This window comes from Anastrepha obliqua, chromosome 4, assembly GCF_027943255.1.
Source record: "Anastrepha obliqua isolate idAnaObli1 chromosome 4, idAnaObli1_1.0, whole genome shotgun sequence".
Taxonomy (NCBI): Eukaryota; Metazoa; Arthropoda; class Insecta; order Diptera; family Tephritidae; genus Anastrepha; species Anastrepha obliqua.
The window spans coordinates 25326990-25345416 of NC_072895.1; the positions used below are offsets into that span (position 1 = coordinate 25326990).

Sequence of the window (18427 nt, forward strand, 5' to 3'; positions counted from 1 at the left end):
TACTTCGCCACAAAGTCATGATTGATTGTCGTTTTTTCTTTTCGATTTTACTGCATTGCATTTTTCTTCTTTTGTTAATGTCACTGCAATGAGGAATGTGTGAGTCGTACGAGTATTGCATGGCATGGCGTTGTCAGTGGCATTTTGATGGACATCTCAGCGACAGCAGCAGTAACAGCAACAACAATGGAAAAATACATGCACGCCTGCGCTAAAGCAGCCAATGTCTTGATGAAGTAATGAATGCCAGCCAACAAAAGTCGCGCCATGAGGCGTGTGCGTCAGACGCTTACAAAATATGTATGTTCAAAACAGAAAAAAGTAAAAGAAAATTACAAATTTATTGCCGCCTATCGAAAATGCATTGTGTCAATGGTGGTATCAGATGGAATCGGCGACTACCTCGTGGCGGTCGATGGTCTTACAATTTAATTTCTTCGAAATGATACTCAGTCAATTATTTTGGGTCCGTATGTGAGCATCGAGGTTTTTCTATGACGAATTTGAACAAATGATGTGTTTTTTGTTTTTGTTTTTTTTCTGTTCTTGCTTGAACAAAACTGAATAATTTTCTTTTATGAAAATAACAAAAAAGAAGGAAGCCTGACATGACATTTTGGAGTTTTTTTGGAAAACACTTTTCTTACTGTATGGGGTGAGAATACCAGAAAGATTAGAGGAGTGCCATAAATTTGGAGCACTCTTAACTTTTTTGGAAATACGAAAAGAGTAGATTTAATTTGGAATTTAGTATTACTTTTTTAAGCAGTACCAAAGGGTGATCAGATTGGAGGTACTTTTTCCAATAGGGTTGTTTTTTTGACAGATCACTCGTGACTACTGTCAAACTAAATACATAATTTTTTTCAGTATTCATTGACATTTCATCATGAAAATACTTACTTACTTACTTACTTATGTGGTTCTACAACCGTGTGTCGGTTTTGGCCGAAAACAAAATGGCGCGCCAGCTGTTTCTGTGCTGCTCTCGTTGGTGCTAGTTGGAAATCTCGAGTGAAGACTAGTCCTGCAGCACTTAATCTTTCCAACGGAGATGTGGTCTTCCTGTTCCACGCCTTCCTTTTTGGAGTACTGCGCGTAAATTCGCCCTGCTGGGGCGTCTTCTTTCATACCGGTGACATGACCAAGTTACCGTAGCCGCTGTATTTTTACACGCTTAACTATGTCTATGTCCCTATATAGCTCATACAACTCGATGTTCCACCTTACGCGGTACTCCTCACTAACGCGGAGGGGGCCAAAGATCTTACGTAGAATTTTTCTCTCGAAGGCTCCCGAAACTTTTTCATCCGCTGTTGGCATCGTCCATGCTTCTGCGCCATATATTAGGACGGGAATGATGAGCGTTTTGTAGAGTGCCAGTTTAGTCCCTCGAGAGAGAGATCTACTTCTCAGTTGCCTACTGAGCCCAAAGTAACACCTGTTGGCAAGAGTTATTATCTGTTTGATCTTCATGGAAAGAAAGGTGAAAGGTATTACAAAAATCGACGCACTGGGAAAAGTGTTCATCACACGCTCAGGCCAGCTTATGCTGTTCAATGATGAGGCCCATTTTAGGCTTAATGGCTACGTCAATAAGCAAAATTTCCGTATTTGGACTGAAGAGCAACCCAAAGCCATTCAAGAACAGCCATTGAAAGCAACCGTTTGGTGCGGCCTATGGACTGGAGGAAACATCGGCTCATATTTATTCAAAGACGAGGTTGGGCCCCAATGTAACAGTGAATGGCGAACACCATCGCACCATGATAAACGAATTTTTGATGCCGAAAATTAAACGGTCTTCATCACAGTCACATCGGTCTGATCCCCACAATATTTGGTTCCAACAAGACGGCAGACGGCGATACTTGCCAGACAGCCCGTGAAACAATGGTTTTACTGCTTTATTGATACGATGAATAATTGATCTCTCGTCTCAGACAACTGGATTGGTCACCAAGATCGTGTGAGATCACACATTTGGGCTTTTATTTGTGGGGGTATGTAGAGTCTAAATGCTTTGTGGACAAATCAGCATCGATTGAAGCATAGGAAGCCAACATTACTAAAGTTATTCACGAGATACCGACCGAAGTCCTTCAGCGAGTCATTCAAAATTGGCCGAATTACGGCGAATTGCGGTCAATACGAGTATCATGAATCATCGAATCCTCTTCGATGACGCGTCGCCAAGAGCCCCTAGGTCTGCCTCTTCTGCGCTGTCCTTGGGGGTCCCAGTCCAGGGCTTGTCTGCTGATTTCAGTGCCACCTTTCCGTAGGGTATGGCCAAGCCATCTCCATTTACGTTCTCTTATTTCAGTTGCGATTGGTTTTTGATGGCATCGTTGATGCAATTCAGCGTTAGATATCCAGTTGTCTGGCCACCAGATACGTAGAATGCGTCTCAAGCAGAAGGTATCATGAATGGTTCTTCAGAAAAATAATAATTTCAATTTTCGTTGTTTTATTTCAATTTAAAATTCGATACCTCTAAATTGATCACCCTTTATATATATATACAAATAATTGACGCTTACAGCCTTTATTTGGTGTTCGGCCCAGCTCCTCCTCCAATTTGTGGTGTCCGTCTTGATGTTTTTCCTCAAATGGGGGGGGCCTACAATTTTACGCCGCCTCCGAACGGCAGGTGATTTTGTATGTGAAGCCTTTTCGTGGCAGATATACACTCAGAGGTTTGTCTGGTCAAGGGCGACCGCTATTAGAAAAACCTTTTAGAAGAAACTCTTTCTATCATTTGATGTTTTGTGGCCGGTGAATCGAACCTGTACACTTCCGAATGGTAGTCACGCACCAACGCATTCGACTTCGGCGACCGCCATATTTGCATAATTGAATGCTTCCAAACAGTAGAATTTGGCATTTCCGACGAATAGTCACTTAAAGATGACCCCTTATTCTCTTTGGCATCTTTTTAGCTGTTTTTTGCCATTTTGGGCTTCATAATATTTTCTTCACTCTTGATTTTGCACAGAAGAGCTCCATTATCAGAATGGCATTCAGCTAAATTATCATCATCAGCAGCATCGTAAACCCTTTTTTTGCAACCGCACGCAAATATGCAGGAAATACCATTGAACTTCGACACTCACATACCAAATCGCAGCTGTGCCAACCAAGATCAGTTATAATTGTGTGTGTGGGTATGTACGAGTGCATGTACGCACCTTCCTTTTTCGCATTTCGTATATCCAATTTACTCACCTCAGCCGCAGTTGTTGTGGTTGTGACTGTGCCTGTGCCTGTGCCTGTGGTTGCGTTGGCTCCATTGCTTATGCGGCGAAACCTCACAACTTTTTAGCTTTCATTGCTTTATTTATGTATGGTCATACATACATACATACATACATATGCACACACATTTGCATACTCATATAGTTACTTATTTTGCGAACATATGCACATTCATTTGTTTGCCTATTTCAACCCACAACATACTCGTACGTAGGGATTTACATACATACACACATATGAATGTGCTTAGACATACATTTTTATTTATCTATTGCCCATTTGTATATGTGTACATATATTTGTTGGTTCCTTTTACTTTAATCGCAACTCCCGTTCGGCATTTGCCCATCATTTTCGGCGATCTATAAAAGGCACCGCCATTGGATAGTAATTCAACATTTTCCCTGCGTGCTTGAAATTTCTAAGCCGTAATTATTAATTTTTAAGTGCATATGGAGATAATTTTTCAAATTTTCTAACGTTTAGTTGAACTGTATTCGTTACCAAAATAATTTGTTTGCTAGCAATTAAGACACGTTTTGAAGGAGAAACTATACCTAAACCAACTCACATTATTATTATTACTATTTGCTATCACACCGGCTGGATACAAATAAATTCCATTGAGGTCGATTTGCAGCTTTTGACTTTGGTCTGTTGATGAAGCAAAGCATTTGTAACAATTGCTTGCTTGTTACAAATTATCAAGTTCTGGTGTTCATGTATTCAAAAAATTTGCAAAGTAGGGGAAGGTGAGAGAGCAAAATAACGTTTCATTTTGAGGGGATGTTGCAAGTTTTTACGAGATAAACTTTTATTTGGAAGAAATTGCAAGGGAGAAAAACAGCTGATCGCAAAGTAAAAATAAGCACCAATTAAAATTAGCAAATTTAGTTAAAGTTCATAATTTAAATAAAAAGGGTGTTAAAAATGGAGAATTTAAATAAATCTATAATAGATAAAATTTATAAAGTTTATTTGAAGTCATATATTTTAAATAGGAATCGGCCAATGCTTGTACTTATGAAACACAGCCTCTAGTCACCGTTGCTGCAGTTTCCGAAATACAAATCGAAAGCATAGAAGGTACCTTTTGTGTTTTATGCTTGTACTTATTGGTTATTAAGGGGACAGATACCCGTAAAATTTCGAAAAAAAAAATTTTTTTTCATAAAATGTTAATTTAATCCTTTAAGAATATATCAAAAAATATTTAGAACGTAAATTTAAGTATTTCTTATATAAGGTTGTCAAAAAAGTCTTGCGGTATTTTTAATGAATTTTCAATTGTTCATAAAATTGGTTATAATAATGCGATTTAAATCAAATATGCGCCGTTTTGTTCGATGACGAGTTCCCAACGAGATGCCAACTTCATAATGCCCCTCTTATAGAAGCTCGCTTCCCTATTTAGAACGTAAATTTTATTTCTTATATTATAGATCGTCAACCGTGACGACTCCATTCTTTGCGTTCGAGCGCTGAGAGAGGTATAGTTACGTTGCCGACTTTAGACGCGTTTTTCTCAAAACTATATTTTTCGAATTGGCGTACACGATAACTCGAAAAGTTAATGACCGATCTCCCTGAAATTTTGCACACATCTTTTTTATGAATGTACTTTCTATATGAATTTACAATTCGAAAAATTTTCGAAAAAATAATGTTTTCGAAGCAAAAATAGTAGGGAAATTCGCCCCAAAATTCATTTTTTGAAGCATTTTATTCCGCATTTTTTTTTTGTTTTTTAATTCATATAGAAATTATGACAATAATAAACAAAAAAAATTGGTGTTTTGTATTCAGGTCACTGACGCCGATGCTCCAATGCCCGCCGATTGAGAAGCCCCACTGCGACCTTCCTGGAAGAATTGAGTGTACATCCGCCGTTTTAATTGATTAAAATAAATATAAAAAAATTTGTTATATTATTTTAATGTATCAATAAACTGTATACCAATTTTGAAAAAATATATTGACTTCTTCATTTTAAATAATTTTAATGACAATCAGGGAAAATATGGCCGTTTATAGGTATCTGCCCCCTTAAGGTGTCCCGGTGGTCTAGAATTTTCAAAAAATCGATTTTTTGTTTTTGATATTTCGAAAGTATAGGCTCTTAAGAGTATACTGTCAAATTTTTGGAGGGATATTCCCAGTATTTTCGATTCTACAGCCGTTTTAGCAGGTAGAGTCAGATACGTCACGCGGCCACTCGCAAAACTTCAAAGTCAATTATCTCAAAACTACTTTTTTTTTGGCCTGGTGCTGTGAAAAAACAATAAACGATTCAACCGATTGATTAAAAAACTGAAAAAACCGATTTTTAGAGTGTCAAATTCAAAACCACGCCATTTTGTCAAAAAAAAAAAATTTTATTCTAGTACGGGACATAGCTACAGTCATACTGATTAATAACTTTTCTTGATTTTTGTGTTTCAGATAAACAGAAGAGCCAAAATGGACAACACCGTGCAGGTCAAATTTTTCGGGAGGGTCAACTTCAGCGCCATTTTTCAAATTACTAAAATTAAAAAAAAAATTCCTCATGGTATGTAAAAGAAGTTAAATAAAAAGCCTAAAAAATTTAAATATCGTTTTTCATTTTTTCATAGCAAAAAAAAATGTCTGCAAATACCCTAAATTTTCGAGATCTAGACCACCGGGACTCCTTAAAGTAACGCATTTGTTTGCTATAAAAGCAATAATTGAAATTATTCAAAAGCGTGAAGTTATATAAGATCATGGGTTGTCGTGTAGTATAAAAATACAACTACACGTTTTTTTCCAATTTTTTAATTGTTCAATTAAATACCTAAATTTATTTGCTTTCTACCAAATAATTTTGTTGACTGTCACTTGAGTCCATTTTAATGAGTATACCTATAAAGCTTTTACATCAAAGGATGTTATATATTTTTTTAGAAGCACTTTCAATCCTCAAAATCAAAATAAAATTGGCTGCCACTCCTAAGTGCTTATGAAGTTGCAGTTAAACAGCATTTTTCAAGTTCGTTTCATGTTGAAGAATTCACTATCATGTACCACCACCGTTTCTAGATTATCAAACAGCTTCGTTACAAGTTAAAATAAAACTAAAAATTGAGCTCTGCGTTGTCAATATTTTTAAGATTTTACAGAAATACTGTCTATAAAATCGATAAAATACACAACAATTCCATCAAAACTTTAAATTACTTTCGTGATTTATTCACTTACTAGCACCAGCTTAGGCGTTTTCTAACATTTCATATTAAATGTGTTCCTAATAGTACATTTTAATTTTCTTTCATTTTCCAGAACCATGGGCAGGATCTTTCATAATTGTAAAGTCATGGATGTTTAATGAGCTTGATTGGTGTTTAATGGGTGGAAAGAATTCCCAACCCTCCTGTTTCGATAGTTTTTTCACTGCGCCAGCGATACCTTTTTAACAGGGAGAAAAGTTGTAATTGTTAGCTTCCCGAATGGCAATTAAAATTTCATAAGATATACCGAAGAAAAAGCCAGCAACAAGACCGGCAACATGATTTCGTCTCCAAGCACCATACACTGCACCCGCGGCAACACCTCCAATAAAATAGTTTAATCTAAAAATAAAAAAGAAGTATATTTTAAACTATTTCTTTATTATTTATATTTGACTCAAGTTCTTTACTTATCATCCTTTCCACGCACGTTCGTCGACACCAAAGTGGCCAATGTGAACGCGGTAGCCATACCCATCATTGGACCTGTGTTGTAGGCGAAACGCCCTAAGGTCGGCAGATAGCCTTGTGGTTTCGACAACATCAGCACATCGCACGTTGACCAAGCGAGACCGACTGAAGCAGCATATTTGTTGGTGGCAACGATTTTACCAAATGCATCCTGTCCCTCAGGATAATCGTAGTATTGTGATTTCAGGAATGACATTGTGAACGCTTAAATAAAACACAAAATATTTATATAAAAACAAATGTCTTCTCTTCTTATTCGACTACCCAATGGCGTAGTGCGATGGGATTTTTTTTATTCATTTCTGCTTAGGCAAATAAATAATGACTGTTTTCGTTCACTGTTGCTCTGAGCGACTTTATTTTGAAACCCTCTCACTATTTTGGAGCTTTTAACTTGTTTATATTAAATGGTTTTAATCAAAAAACCGATTTACTTACATTTTTACGTAATTTCACTCACCAAAACAGTCCGAGTCTGAGGAAAAGTCAAATTTGACAGCCTTGCAGCTGATTGAGTTTGGAGAGTAGTGTGGCCACACAAACGAGATTTTTTCAACTTGTGGAGAGATTGAGTTAATTGCAACAGGGTGGTATTAGTTAACATCACAAAATATTTCGAAAACCAAATCAATTGTTTTTCCGTAGATTTATTATTATCACCGACATGTTACCCCTTATTTAACGATATATATCGCACTTGTTACGTTAAAGCGTAACAACTCAAAAAGAAAAGGAAAAGAGTAACCACTCAAAAATTTGTTATTTTAGCGCAACTACTAAAGAAATAAGAATGAAACAACCGTTATATTGTTTTTAATGATATTTTCGTGCAATTACATATTTTTTCCCTTGTAATACCTATATTATTAATATTTACGGAAACAGTTTTTTGTCTCTACTGAAAATGTCCAGATTTTGAGTTGTTACACTTTAACGTAACAAGTGCGATATGATGTACATTGTGAAAATCTTAAAAACCATGCGAACTCTATGTGAAAATGTAACATTTTTTCTTCTCAAGGTGAATTTTGCATGTGAAAACATTCTCACTCACTTTTCGAACAAAGCAAAATTCACTATAAGAAGGAATATAAGTTTGCGAAGTTTTTCATGGGGAAGAATTATCATTCATATGGAGTTCATATTAAGGCTGTATTAAATCAAAAACATGGATTTATCTCTTGTTACAAATAAAAGACCAAGTGGAACTGTTTTTGTTTTGAGCTGCTTGAAAATTATAGTTACACCCAAAGTGGTAGTCAAATAGCAGGATGGCTCATAGAAATTGAACAATAAACAAATTTAAGCTCGTGTGAAATATTTCAAGTCCAGATTTGTAAATAAAAAATAAACTTATATACTTATATAGTACATACCACACACGTGGTAGCGATGGTTACTATAGGGTGGGCCATGTAAAATTTGCTTTTTGAATCGGCTATAAAAAAACCTAATCAATAATAACTGTTTGGTTTTTATTTTGAAGATTGAACATTGTCATTTATGAATGAAAAATAATATCGTTCAAATGACTGCCACAACTGGCTTTACAGTAGGCCATTCGATCAACCCAACTTTTAAGCACATTTTCGATTGTTTGGGCTCCAATTTCATGAATGGCAACTTCGATTTCGTGTTTTAAAGCATCAATCGTCTCTGGATGGTACGCATAGCATTTGTCCTTAACGGCTCCCCACAAAAAATAGCCCAACGGGCTTAAATAACAGCTCCGAGGCGGCCAATTGATATCGGAATTTCGGCTGATTATTCGGTTTTCAAAAACGGTAGCCAAAAGTTCGAGTGCAACTTTGGCAGTGTGTTGAAACCAAATGTCATCCATGTCATCCTCTTCAATTTTTGGAAACAACTCGTTGAGCATGTCACGGTAACGCTCGCCATTTACTGTAACCGCGGCTCCTCGCTCATTTTCGAAAAAAATGGCCCGATGATGCCGCCAGACCAAAAACCGCACCAAACAGTGACTCGTTGTGGATGCATTTGTTTCTCTACAGTAACGTGTGGATTTTCTGAGCCCCAAATCCGACAATTTTGCTTTTTGACGTAGCCACCGATGTGAAAATCAGAAAAGAAGAAGAAGGCTCACCACTTTGGAAATAGGTTTTCAATATTTCCCAATTTTGTTCAAGCGTACAGCGTCCCATTTCGTAAATGCCAAACCTTTAAATAAATTATGAACACATTTGACATGTCATTTGTGTTACCATTCTCAAAAATATAGGTGGCTCAAAAAGCAAACGCTATATGGAACACCCTGTATATGGTCCGAAAGCATTTTTAACCCAACCTCACCGCCAAAAAAAAAAAGAGGTTGTCTGTAAAGTCGGTTTACTGACGATAGTTTAACGTGACAACGTCATAAGAAAATATTGATGGAATGGTTGCAATTTTCAAAACAAAATTTTAATTTTATTTGTTTGATAGATATTTTGTATGGATATAGAGGAGGAGGTAAATGGAATCGCAATGGAATAGGTCAAGTTACATTTACACAAACGTGAAAAATGACGAAACATTTATCAAATTCATGAAAGATTTCTTCAATTTCGATTGTGCATCAGACGTTAATAAGTCAACAACACTAAGAGGCACCATCATCGATGTGCCTTTTTCAAGACACTTTACACTCGAAACACTCCCTTTCATTTCCTACACTTTCATTACCATGCACACAGGAAGAATGCATATGCAAATACAAGTATGTGAATTTATATACAAATGCGCATATACATACATATATATGCTCACTCAAGTAGGACAGAGCCAGATGTCGAACGTTGCCGAACGCGGGGGCCGATTGTGCTTTGTTTGCTTTGTCGTTCGTTCCGCGCTCTCGCTTGCAGTTCAAGCACATTAGCTTACATTTGCTTGCGTACGGAATAGATTCGTATATTTGATATGTCCATACGACTTGTATGCATCTTTACATATAGATTTGTTCTTTTTGAAAATTGCGCGAAATTGTATATGTATATGCATGTTTATATACATATATTAGTATACAACATATCTTATAAGGTATGTGGTAAATATTACCATACATTTTTTCCTTCATATATAATAAAAAAATTAATAATAATAACATTAAAACAACAGGTATTATTAACAAACTTGGTTTTATTTTAAATTCTTCAAGTAAATCAAATTAATAATAATCAATAAGAAGGCATATGCAAATACAAATACGTCAATTTATATATGTACATATGCGCATATACATACATATATACCAGTGCTGTCCAAAATGAAAAATGTGAGTGTATAAGTGAGAACGAGAGAATGGGAGCAGCCCAGTGGGAAATTTAAACCAAAATAAATAAATATTGGATTGGAGTAGAAAATTTTTGTGGAAGGAATCGAAATGCCTTTTGATATTACATCTATAGCTTTCTTTGAACGACTTGTAACATAAAAGGCATTGCAAGTCGCCAAAGGCATTTTCTAGCATAAAAAAGTTCTCACAGGGCATTGTATTGCATACACTAAGCGTCGCGGACAAACTCGGTGTTTATTCGTTGCTGGTTTGCTAACAACTGAACGATGGAGAGTAAGAATACGTGTGATCAATTGATGTATGGGATGGACAGCACTGATATATACGCTCACTTAAATAGAAGAGGGCAAGATGTCGAACGTTGCCGTTCGTTTGCTTTGTTCGTTCCGCGCTTTCGCTTGCAGTTCATTCAAGGTAACGGCAATGAGCAAGGTAACGACACATTTTTTTGTGCGTGCAGCCTGTTAAATCGAATTATAAGACGTTATCACGTCAAAAAAAATTACCTCTAATGAGTGCGCCTTGGAACATTCAAGGCTGTTCGGCTACTGAGCGACACTAATTTAAAGACCATTTGTGTACAATTAAATAAATAAAAAATGCTTTAATAACTTTGAGCTTACTGATTCTATTTTATTTGGCTTTTGAACCCCAACCTTTCCAAATCTCACACAGTTTGGGTATTTTATAAACATATTGAAAACACGACAATTTACTCGTAGTTAATACATACATATTTATATTAAATGGTTTGCAAAAAAAATTATATTTCGAGATAAATACTATTACTTTCTATAAAATTGTTGGCAAATGTTAGAAACTATGATTGCGACAAATAATTTTTATTTTGTGATGAAGACTAGATTTATTAGTTATTCCATTGGATATTCCATAGGATTGGAACTTATTTTTGCAAAGAAAAAACAGGTATTATTATCTTAAAGTATTACACTATGTCTACTTCAAATTTATAGAGTATTTGTTTGATGTTTAAAATTTTGTTTTTGTTTTTTTTTTGTGTGTGGTTAATGGTATAAATTTGGAAGTGGGATCTTATTTAGTGATAGTATTTGGCATACAAATTATTTTGAGCATACACCCGAGCAAATTCATAAAATTTATGAATAACAGAAGAACAAAATGACTCCAACGAATCACAAAACAAAGTTCCAAAAAGAAAAATGCACCTACATTCAATATTTAAAACAACAGAGAGTGATGTTAGGATGTTAGGATTATTGACAACAGTTTTTCCATACAACGGAAGTACAAGTTCGTAATTTTCATTTTCTTAACTCTTAAGCGTATCCAAATTTTAGTTGTTTCCTTGTCAGATGTTGGTTTATTTTATGTTAATTTGCGTACGACAAACATTGAAAACCAAAAACAAAATTTACATAATTCAGTCACATTAAAAATTGTAGGGTCTTCAATTTAGTTTCTCCACATTTTTACTTAAAATCTTAAAATCAACTGAAATCGATACGATCTTACACAAAATATTATACGCGTTAGCAATAATTTTTAGAAATATATGCAATATGACTTCTTTTATTCTTTTTTGAATACTACTCAATTCAGACACAGATTTATTTTCGTGCATTTCATGCAATCGCAATCGATTTACAAATGAATTTATGCAATTTTCAAATTTTTTTCGAATTCATTGCTTTTTTTTGGTGATATTTATATCGATTTCGATTTTTATTCTTATTTTTCATCATCGCCAATTATCTCGATATCGTCCGCCAATGGACTCTCGACTTCCGGTTTCTTTTGATCATCGCTACTTTCGTGATTTATATCCAAATTGATTAGCGACAATGTCATTTTACTGCTAAGCACCACCTGAAAGGAATTGTAAAAATACAAGCAGAGTTAAGTATTTGTTAACAAGTGTTAATATTTGGTCCAAATAGAAGTTCATTGTTTAATTATAAACTATTTTCAAGGTTGAGGGAGTTATTAATGCTTGCGCAAATCGCGATACTACTGCCCATTGATCCATAAGTAAAAACACTCTCAGCTGGTCGTCAAAAATTGCCCACAGCTGAGATCAGCTGATTACAAAACGCTCTTTTATGCAACATAGGCCGCCGTAGCCGAATGGTTTGGTGCGTGATTACTATTCGGAATTCACAGAGAGGTTCGAATCTCGGTGAATTCACAGAGAGGTTCGAATCTCGGCAAAATTAATAAAAAAAAAAAAAAAAAAAAAAAAAAAAAAAAAAAAAAAAAAAAAAAAAAAAAAAAAAAACATTTTTCTAATCGCGGTCGCCCCTCAGCAGGCAATGGCAAACCTCCGAGTGTATTTCTGCCATGAAAAAGCTCCTCATAAAAATATCTGCCGTTCGGAATCGGCTTGAGACTGTAGGTCCCTCCAACAACAACATCAAGACGCACACCACAAATAGGAGGAGGAGCTCGGCCAAACACCTAACAGAAGTGTACGCGCCAATTGTTTATTTATTTATTTTTTTTTTTAGTTGCATGTTTTTCAATAAGAAAACATTATTACAATGTGAAATCCAAAATAAATAAGACGGGCGTCATAAAAATGTTTCTGATGGCGCCATCTTTGGCTGACTTCCAGTGAAGGCTTGGTGGCATTCGGTTCAGTGGAAGCAAAGTTATTGCGTCTAATGTGTCAGTGTGTTTGTGTCATCGGTACAAAAAGGAGTTTCGAACAAAGAGCTAATATTAAATTTAGCTTTAAAATCGGAAAAACATTTACCGAAACATTTGAATTGATGAAAAAAGTTTATGGCGATGATTGTCTATCTCGTGCCAGAGTTCATGAGTAGTTTGCACGTTTCAGAGATGGTTAAGAGGACATAAATCACAATGAACAAACGGGCCGCCCAAATTCAGTAATCACCAAAAACCCCATCGAAATTTTTCGTAAAATTATCAAAAATTAACCGAAATCATCGTTGAAATGCATAGAATAGGAGTTGAATATCTCCAAAACATCGATTTATCACATTTTAACTGAGGACCAAAAACTGCTCAGAACTCAACATTCGAAAGACCTCATTAAAGAGGCGGGAAAAGACGAGAACTTCCTTTACAACATTGGAACTGATGATGAAACGTGGTGTTTCCAACATGAACCTGAAACTATGCACTAAGCGTAAAAGTGCCGAATGGAAGGCCCCAGACGAGCCATCACCCAAAAAATCGCGTTTGGAAAAGTCAAAAATCAAGTCGCTGCTCATTTGTCTTTACGATTCCAAGGGAATTGTCCACAAGGAGTTCGTGCCAACGGGCCAAACCGTTAATGCAATTTTCCATCTTGGCGTTTTGAAGTGCTTGTTGCATCGCATTCGTCGAACTCGCCCTAAATACCGCGAAGGAGGAAGCTGACGCTTATTGTTTGATAATGGATCATCTCATCGATCCACTCTTGTAATTGAATTTTTGACTAGAAATCGCATTTTAACCAACAATCACTCACCGTATTCACCTGATATGGCTCCCTGTGACTTCTACATATTCGGAAAATTGTATTTGGCCATGAAAGGAAAACGTTTTGCGTCCGTAGAGGCCATCAAAAGGCTTGTACCGACATCCTGAAGGACATTCCGGGCAATGGCCTGAAACACTCTTTCGAAAAGCTTTTAGATCGCGCCAGACAGTGTATAGAGGAAAGAGGGTACTATTTTGAATAAATAAACTCGAAGTTATCAGAACAAAGGTCCTGTCATTTCTATTTGAGCTTTGTCTTGCTTATTTTGGACTCTACTTTGTATATCTAAGCAATATATTACAAATATTGGTTATTGTAAATTTTCCAAGTCAAAGAGATTACGTGTATTTTTTTCTTTCGATATTATTTTTGTGTTCTGTTTTTGTGTTCTCAAAAAAGTCTAAATTCTTTGTATTTTATTTTTCTATCAATTCTTTTCTATTATCTTCCTTGATATGCTTGTTTTTGTTCCCTTACGACTACTACTCTCATCTACACTAACGGCACGTCTAAATTACGCTCTTATTTCTACGCTAATTTGCGCAAACTCATTTGAACTCTCTTGCATTGTTTTAATGCTGTGGGATCACAGCTAAAAGTATCGTATGGGAGCACATCTATGCCTGTCGTTGTGGCCACACTGATTTCATAATTCATTTTATTCACTATTCAATTTAACGTCGTTATTCCTTCTAACGAAGAGATTATTTGAGAAGCGTTCTTGCAACTACAAGATAACAAAAGAGAGTTCATTTTAAGTTATAAGTTTTTATCTTAACATTCTTGAATTTCATAAGAAATAAAGCGTGTTAGGTAGGTCGGTAGGTATACTGGTTGTCAGTTGACACACCTAGTCCTGCTGTAGACCCATTGTGATACCACCAGGGCTCTCCCCTCTCCTCACTCTACATTGTCCTCATTGAACCAACCTGTGGCTTTAAAATATCAAACAAGGCTTGTTATTTTTATATTGACTACTTCTGCCAAGTTATTTTGAGAACTTTTTCCTAAAATATTTAACCTTCTTCTATCCGGAGCCATGCACCCGCATAGAAAGTGTTCTATAGTCTCTTCTTCTGCAATACTCATATAGGGTGCTCCCAGTCTATTGGCATGCCTGCCAATCAGAGAAGATTTGTCGTGTTCTTCCTGTTCAGTTTCAACAGTCGGTTTGTGCGGCTCATGTTTCATTCTGGCTACGTCATTCTACTTGTTGCACAGGTCAGGGACTAGGTCCATAGCCTGTTGGCAGCTCTGATAGTGTGTTTGTCTATAAGCATCTTACAAGTTGCTAAAGGTATAGGTATGTTCGCTTTGTCTGGTTGAATCGGTAATGTGGTATCCAATCTCACTACTTCATCTGCTTTGCAATTGCCTTCTATGTCTCTGTGACTCGGCGCCCAGAACAGGCTTATTACAAAGTACTGTGACAGTTCTGGCAAAACGTCGATACATTCGTTTACTGTCTTCGAATTAATATTAGGCATTTGTAAAGCTTTCAGGACCGATTGGCAATCTCAATATATATTTATATCTCTTGTAGTGAGAACACTTTTATTTAGGGCTAACAGGCCTTCCCTGATAGCCAGAATTTCAGCTGGAAATACACTACATTGATTTGATAGCCGGAATGAGATGTTGACATTCATTTCCTCAGAGTGAAGGCCTCCGCCTACTTCTTCATTTAGCTTGGAACCATCAGTATAGATACTGATCCCGCTTCTATTGTCCATTATCCCATTGTCCCAATCTTCTCCCATTGGGAAAGTTGTGGTAAAGGATGTGTTTACATGCAGCTCTACTGAGTTACAAAAGTCTGTCGTTTGATGTAAGAAGGAGTATTTGTCTAGTATTCTTGCGTAACCCCTTCTGTTAGTGGCTAAGTTAGAAGATTCTCTTAACCTCCTCTTAACCCTAAAGCGTGTTAAGTTTAAGGTAAAATATATGTATGTGGAGTTTTATTCACCCACATACACACAGTTCATTCTCTTGTTGTTGTCCGGAAGTAATGTATCCTATATTCACAATGGATCTCAACAACTCAACCATCAATGAGCCATGATTGCAGACATTTTGAAAATATGGGTTCGAATGATCTTTAGTTTCGGATATTTGGCTTACCACAGTGAAACTTGTATTTACCCTTTATGTGTAGATAAATACTTACCGCTGGTTCTTCCAGCGAGCCGTTAAGCTCTGTATCATAGACCTCCTCCGTTTTTGTTTCCGAATCGGCGACCAATATTTGTGACTCGTGTGCCAAGGCACCTTCCAAGTAGATGGACTGCGGCTCAGGCATTTGGTCTTCGTCGTCGTCTTTGGACTGAGCAATGAGGAAGGAAAATATGCAGAAAAGATAGTTTTTAGCGAATTTTAATTCTATGAAAATTAGTAACACTGGTAAGTAAGTGAAAATTTCAAATATTAAATTAGATGTGCTCAGAATTTTTGGGTTTTGGAAAGAATGTTAGGCAAATTTCGGAACTAATACTTATGGATGGTAGATTAGTATTCGACGCTTATCAAAGCTAATTTTCTTATATGTATATTCATCTAAGTGTGTATACACTTATACATATGTACATGTACATATGTATGCATGCACGTTAGCCTGGCACACTTACATGTTCAGGGTGTGAAAAGAAAACAGGCGTTGGAGGGCGGCCGGTCCATTTTTTGCCACCCTCACAACTTGCTGTTACCTCCATTCCAAGAACCTAAATTATATTCAAAATAGTTTCAAAATAAAAACATGTATTGCTACACACATATAAACTGGTATTAAAATGAACATTAAAATCCATGAATATGAAACAAATTTGTAAAAAGTGGTAGAAATGGAATGGTAACCCAGAAATTGGTTTTGGTAAAATGAAAAAGGATTTGTGTGAAAAAATGAAAAGGAGTCGGTTTTTATGTTGCAACATATCGAATACGCCAAAATTCAAAACCACGAAGAAAGAATGAGTCGCTTTAAAATAAAAATTAGATTATAAAGGGTGTTTTTTTAGAGGTTAGGTTTTCAAGTTGGCACTACTTTTTTCGTAGATGGTCTTTTTGACAGCTGTCACTTGATTTATGCTCAGTTTGGTTTGCCATTTCATAATGAATAGACTTACACCTGAACAACGTTTGCAAATCGTGTAAATTTATTACGAAAATAATGGTTCGGTTCGCGCGACGCATCGAAGAAAATTTTGTTCAGCGATGAAGCTCACTTTTGGTTGAAATTGTCGCATTTGGAGTGAACATAATCCACAAGCCATTGCTGAGACGCCGTTACATCCTCAAAAAGTCACTGTTTGGTATGCTCTATGGGCAGAGGGAATCATTGGTCCATATTTTTTTAAAAATGAAGCCGGCCATAATGTTACAGTCAATGGAGAGCGCTATAGAGCCATGATTAATGACTTTTTCGTGCCTGAATTGGACGATGTTGATGTGGACGACCTTTGGTTCCAACAAGACGACGCTACATGCCATACAGCCAACGCAACAATCGATTTATTGAAGGAAACTTTTGGTGAGCGCATTATCTCGCGCCGTGGACCTGTGGCGTGGCCCCAAGATCGTGCGATATAGCACCGCTGGACTATTTCTTGTGGGGCTATGTGAAGTCGCTTGTCTACGCAGATAAGCCCGAGACGATTGACGTCTTGGAAGAGAATATTCGGCGCGTTATTGCTGACATACGGCCCCAATTGCTGCAAAAAGTGGTCGAAAATTGGGCCTCTCGGCTGGAATTTATTCGAGCCAGCCGCGGCGGCCACTTGCACGAAATCATTTTTAAAACATAATGGCAAACCCTTATCTTTATTATAAAGCTAAATTCTTGGCCATAACATTAAATTATATACGTTTTATTTCATCTTGAAAACCTAACCTCTAAAAAAAACACCCTATATTACAGCAAATGTTGTTTAAATGTTCACCGAGAAAATGTACTTGTACATACAGACAATTCTTCAAACTACACTTTTCTCATAGACTGAAAAATTATTCTGCAGAAATGCGCTTATAGCTTAGACAAACGGCGGCATTAATCGGTATTACCCGCGCAGTTAATTCTGTAGCGTGACAGGCGGTTGTTACGCGGTTTAGTGAACAGCTGATTTGCTTTTTGGATAGTTTCGTCAGTAAAAGATGAACCGCAGACAACAAATACGGGCATAAGCTAGGGATACTAAGAAATATTTATTTATTTTAAAAAATCTTTAATTGCTATTTCTCAAACTGCTCGAAAATATAAAAAATTTTTTATGAAATTTCGAACATGTTAGTGCAAATTAGCATTGCATCCAGTCTTTCTTGTTCTTCTCTTTAAAATTTCTATTATTTTTCATTCACAATAGATATTAATTATCATTTTTCGGCAATGTTGTCATCGGAAATTCCCCTAATCCGCTTAAATTATGAGTGGAAGTCTTGTTGTCAATCCGCATTGCACTTAATTCCGGAAAATTCCGAATCAAATCGTTAATCCCGATCAGGCACCGTCTGTCTAGGCTATTAGAATTAATCATTTCAAATGTGGCATAAAGCTTTTTCTATGAATTTTTAAGGGGCGTGGCATAATCCAAATATACTAAAGAAAGCAGTTTATCGTCGATGCTCGAATTGTTCGTACAAAGTATGGCTGCGAGCCTTTATGCTCCACAATACAAGTAAATTGGTGACTTAACGCCCCTAAAA

At 36.4% G+C, this 18427-nt stretch overlaps 2 protein-coding genes across 14 annotated transcripts in view; both read right to left on the bottom strand.

Moving 5' to 3' along the window:
• Nucleotides 1-6431: 6431 nt before the first annotated feature.
• Nucleotides 6432-7490, bottom strand: LOC129244679 (NADH dehydrogenase [ubiquinone] 1 alpha subcomplex subunit 11). Its single transcript, XM_054882451.1, has 4 exons — nucleotides 7413-7490; nucleotides 6914-7178; nucleotides 6751-6845; nucleotides 6432-6681 (listed from the first exon to the last, which is right to left on the bottom strand). Exons 2-4 carry the CDS (start codon nucleotides 7168-7170, stop codon nucleotides 6545-6547), a joined length of 489 nt encoding a protein of 162 aa, XP_054738426.1. The 5' UTR covers nucleotides 7171-7178; nucleotides 7413-7490; the 3' UTR covers nucleotides 6432-6544.
• A 3388-nt stretch (nucleotides 7491-10878) lies between these two features.
• LOC129243843 (uncharacterized) overlaps nucleotides 10879-18427 on the bottom strand; it is a 64251-nt gene continuing 56702 nt past the window's right edge. For 12 of the 13 annotated variants that reach the window (XM_054881198.1, XM_054881197.1, XM_054881206.1 and 9 more), the window contains 3 exons: nucleotides 16360-16452; nucleotides 15903-16058; nucleotides 10879-12114 (listed from right to left, as the gene is read on the bottom strand). In XM_054881198.1, coding sequence (XP_054737173.1) covers nucleotides 11977-12114; nucleotides 15903-16058; nucleotides 16360-16452 — 387 coding nt within the window. In that variant the 3' untranslated portion in view covers nucleotides 10879-11976. The remainder of the gene's footprint in view (nucleotides 12115-15902; nucleotides 16059-16359; nucleotides 16453-18427) is intronic. The other variant, XM_054881201.1, reaches the window with a different exon arrangement.

What these genes read in the sequence shown, in the direction of transcription:
- LOC129244679 (XM_054882451.1), bottom strand. Translation starts at nt 7,170, where the DNA reads ATGTCATTCCTGAAATCACAATACTACGATTATCCTGAGGGACAGGAT. An exon ending in GTGCGTGGAAAGGATGATAA is followed by an intron (nt 6,846 to 6,913) that starts GTAAAGAACTTG and finishes TTTTATTTTTAG; the next exon opens with ATTAAACTATTTTATTGGAG. An exon ending in TGTTGCTGGCTTTTTCTTCG is followed by an intron (nt 6,682 to 6,750) that starts GTATATCTTATG and finishes CCTGTTAAAAAG; the next exon opens with GTATCGCTGGCGCAGTGAAA.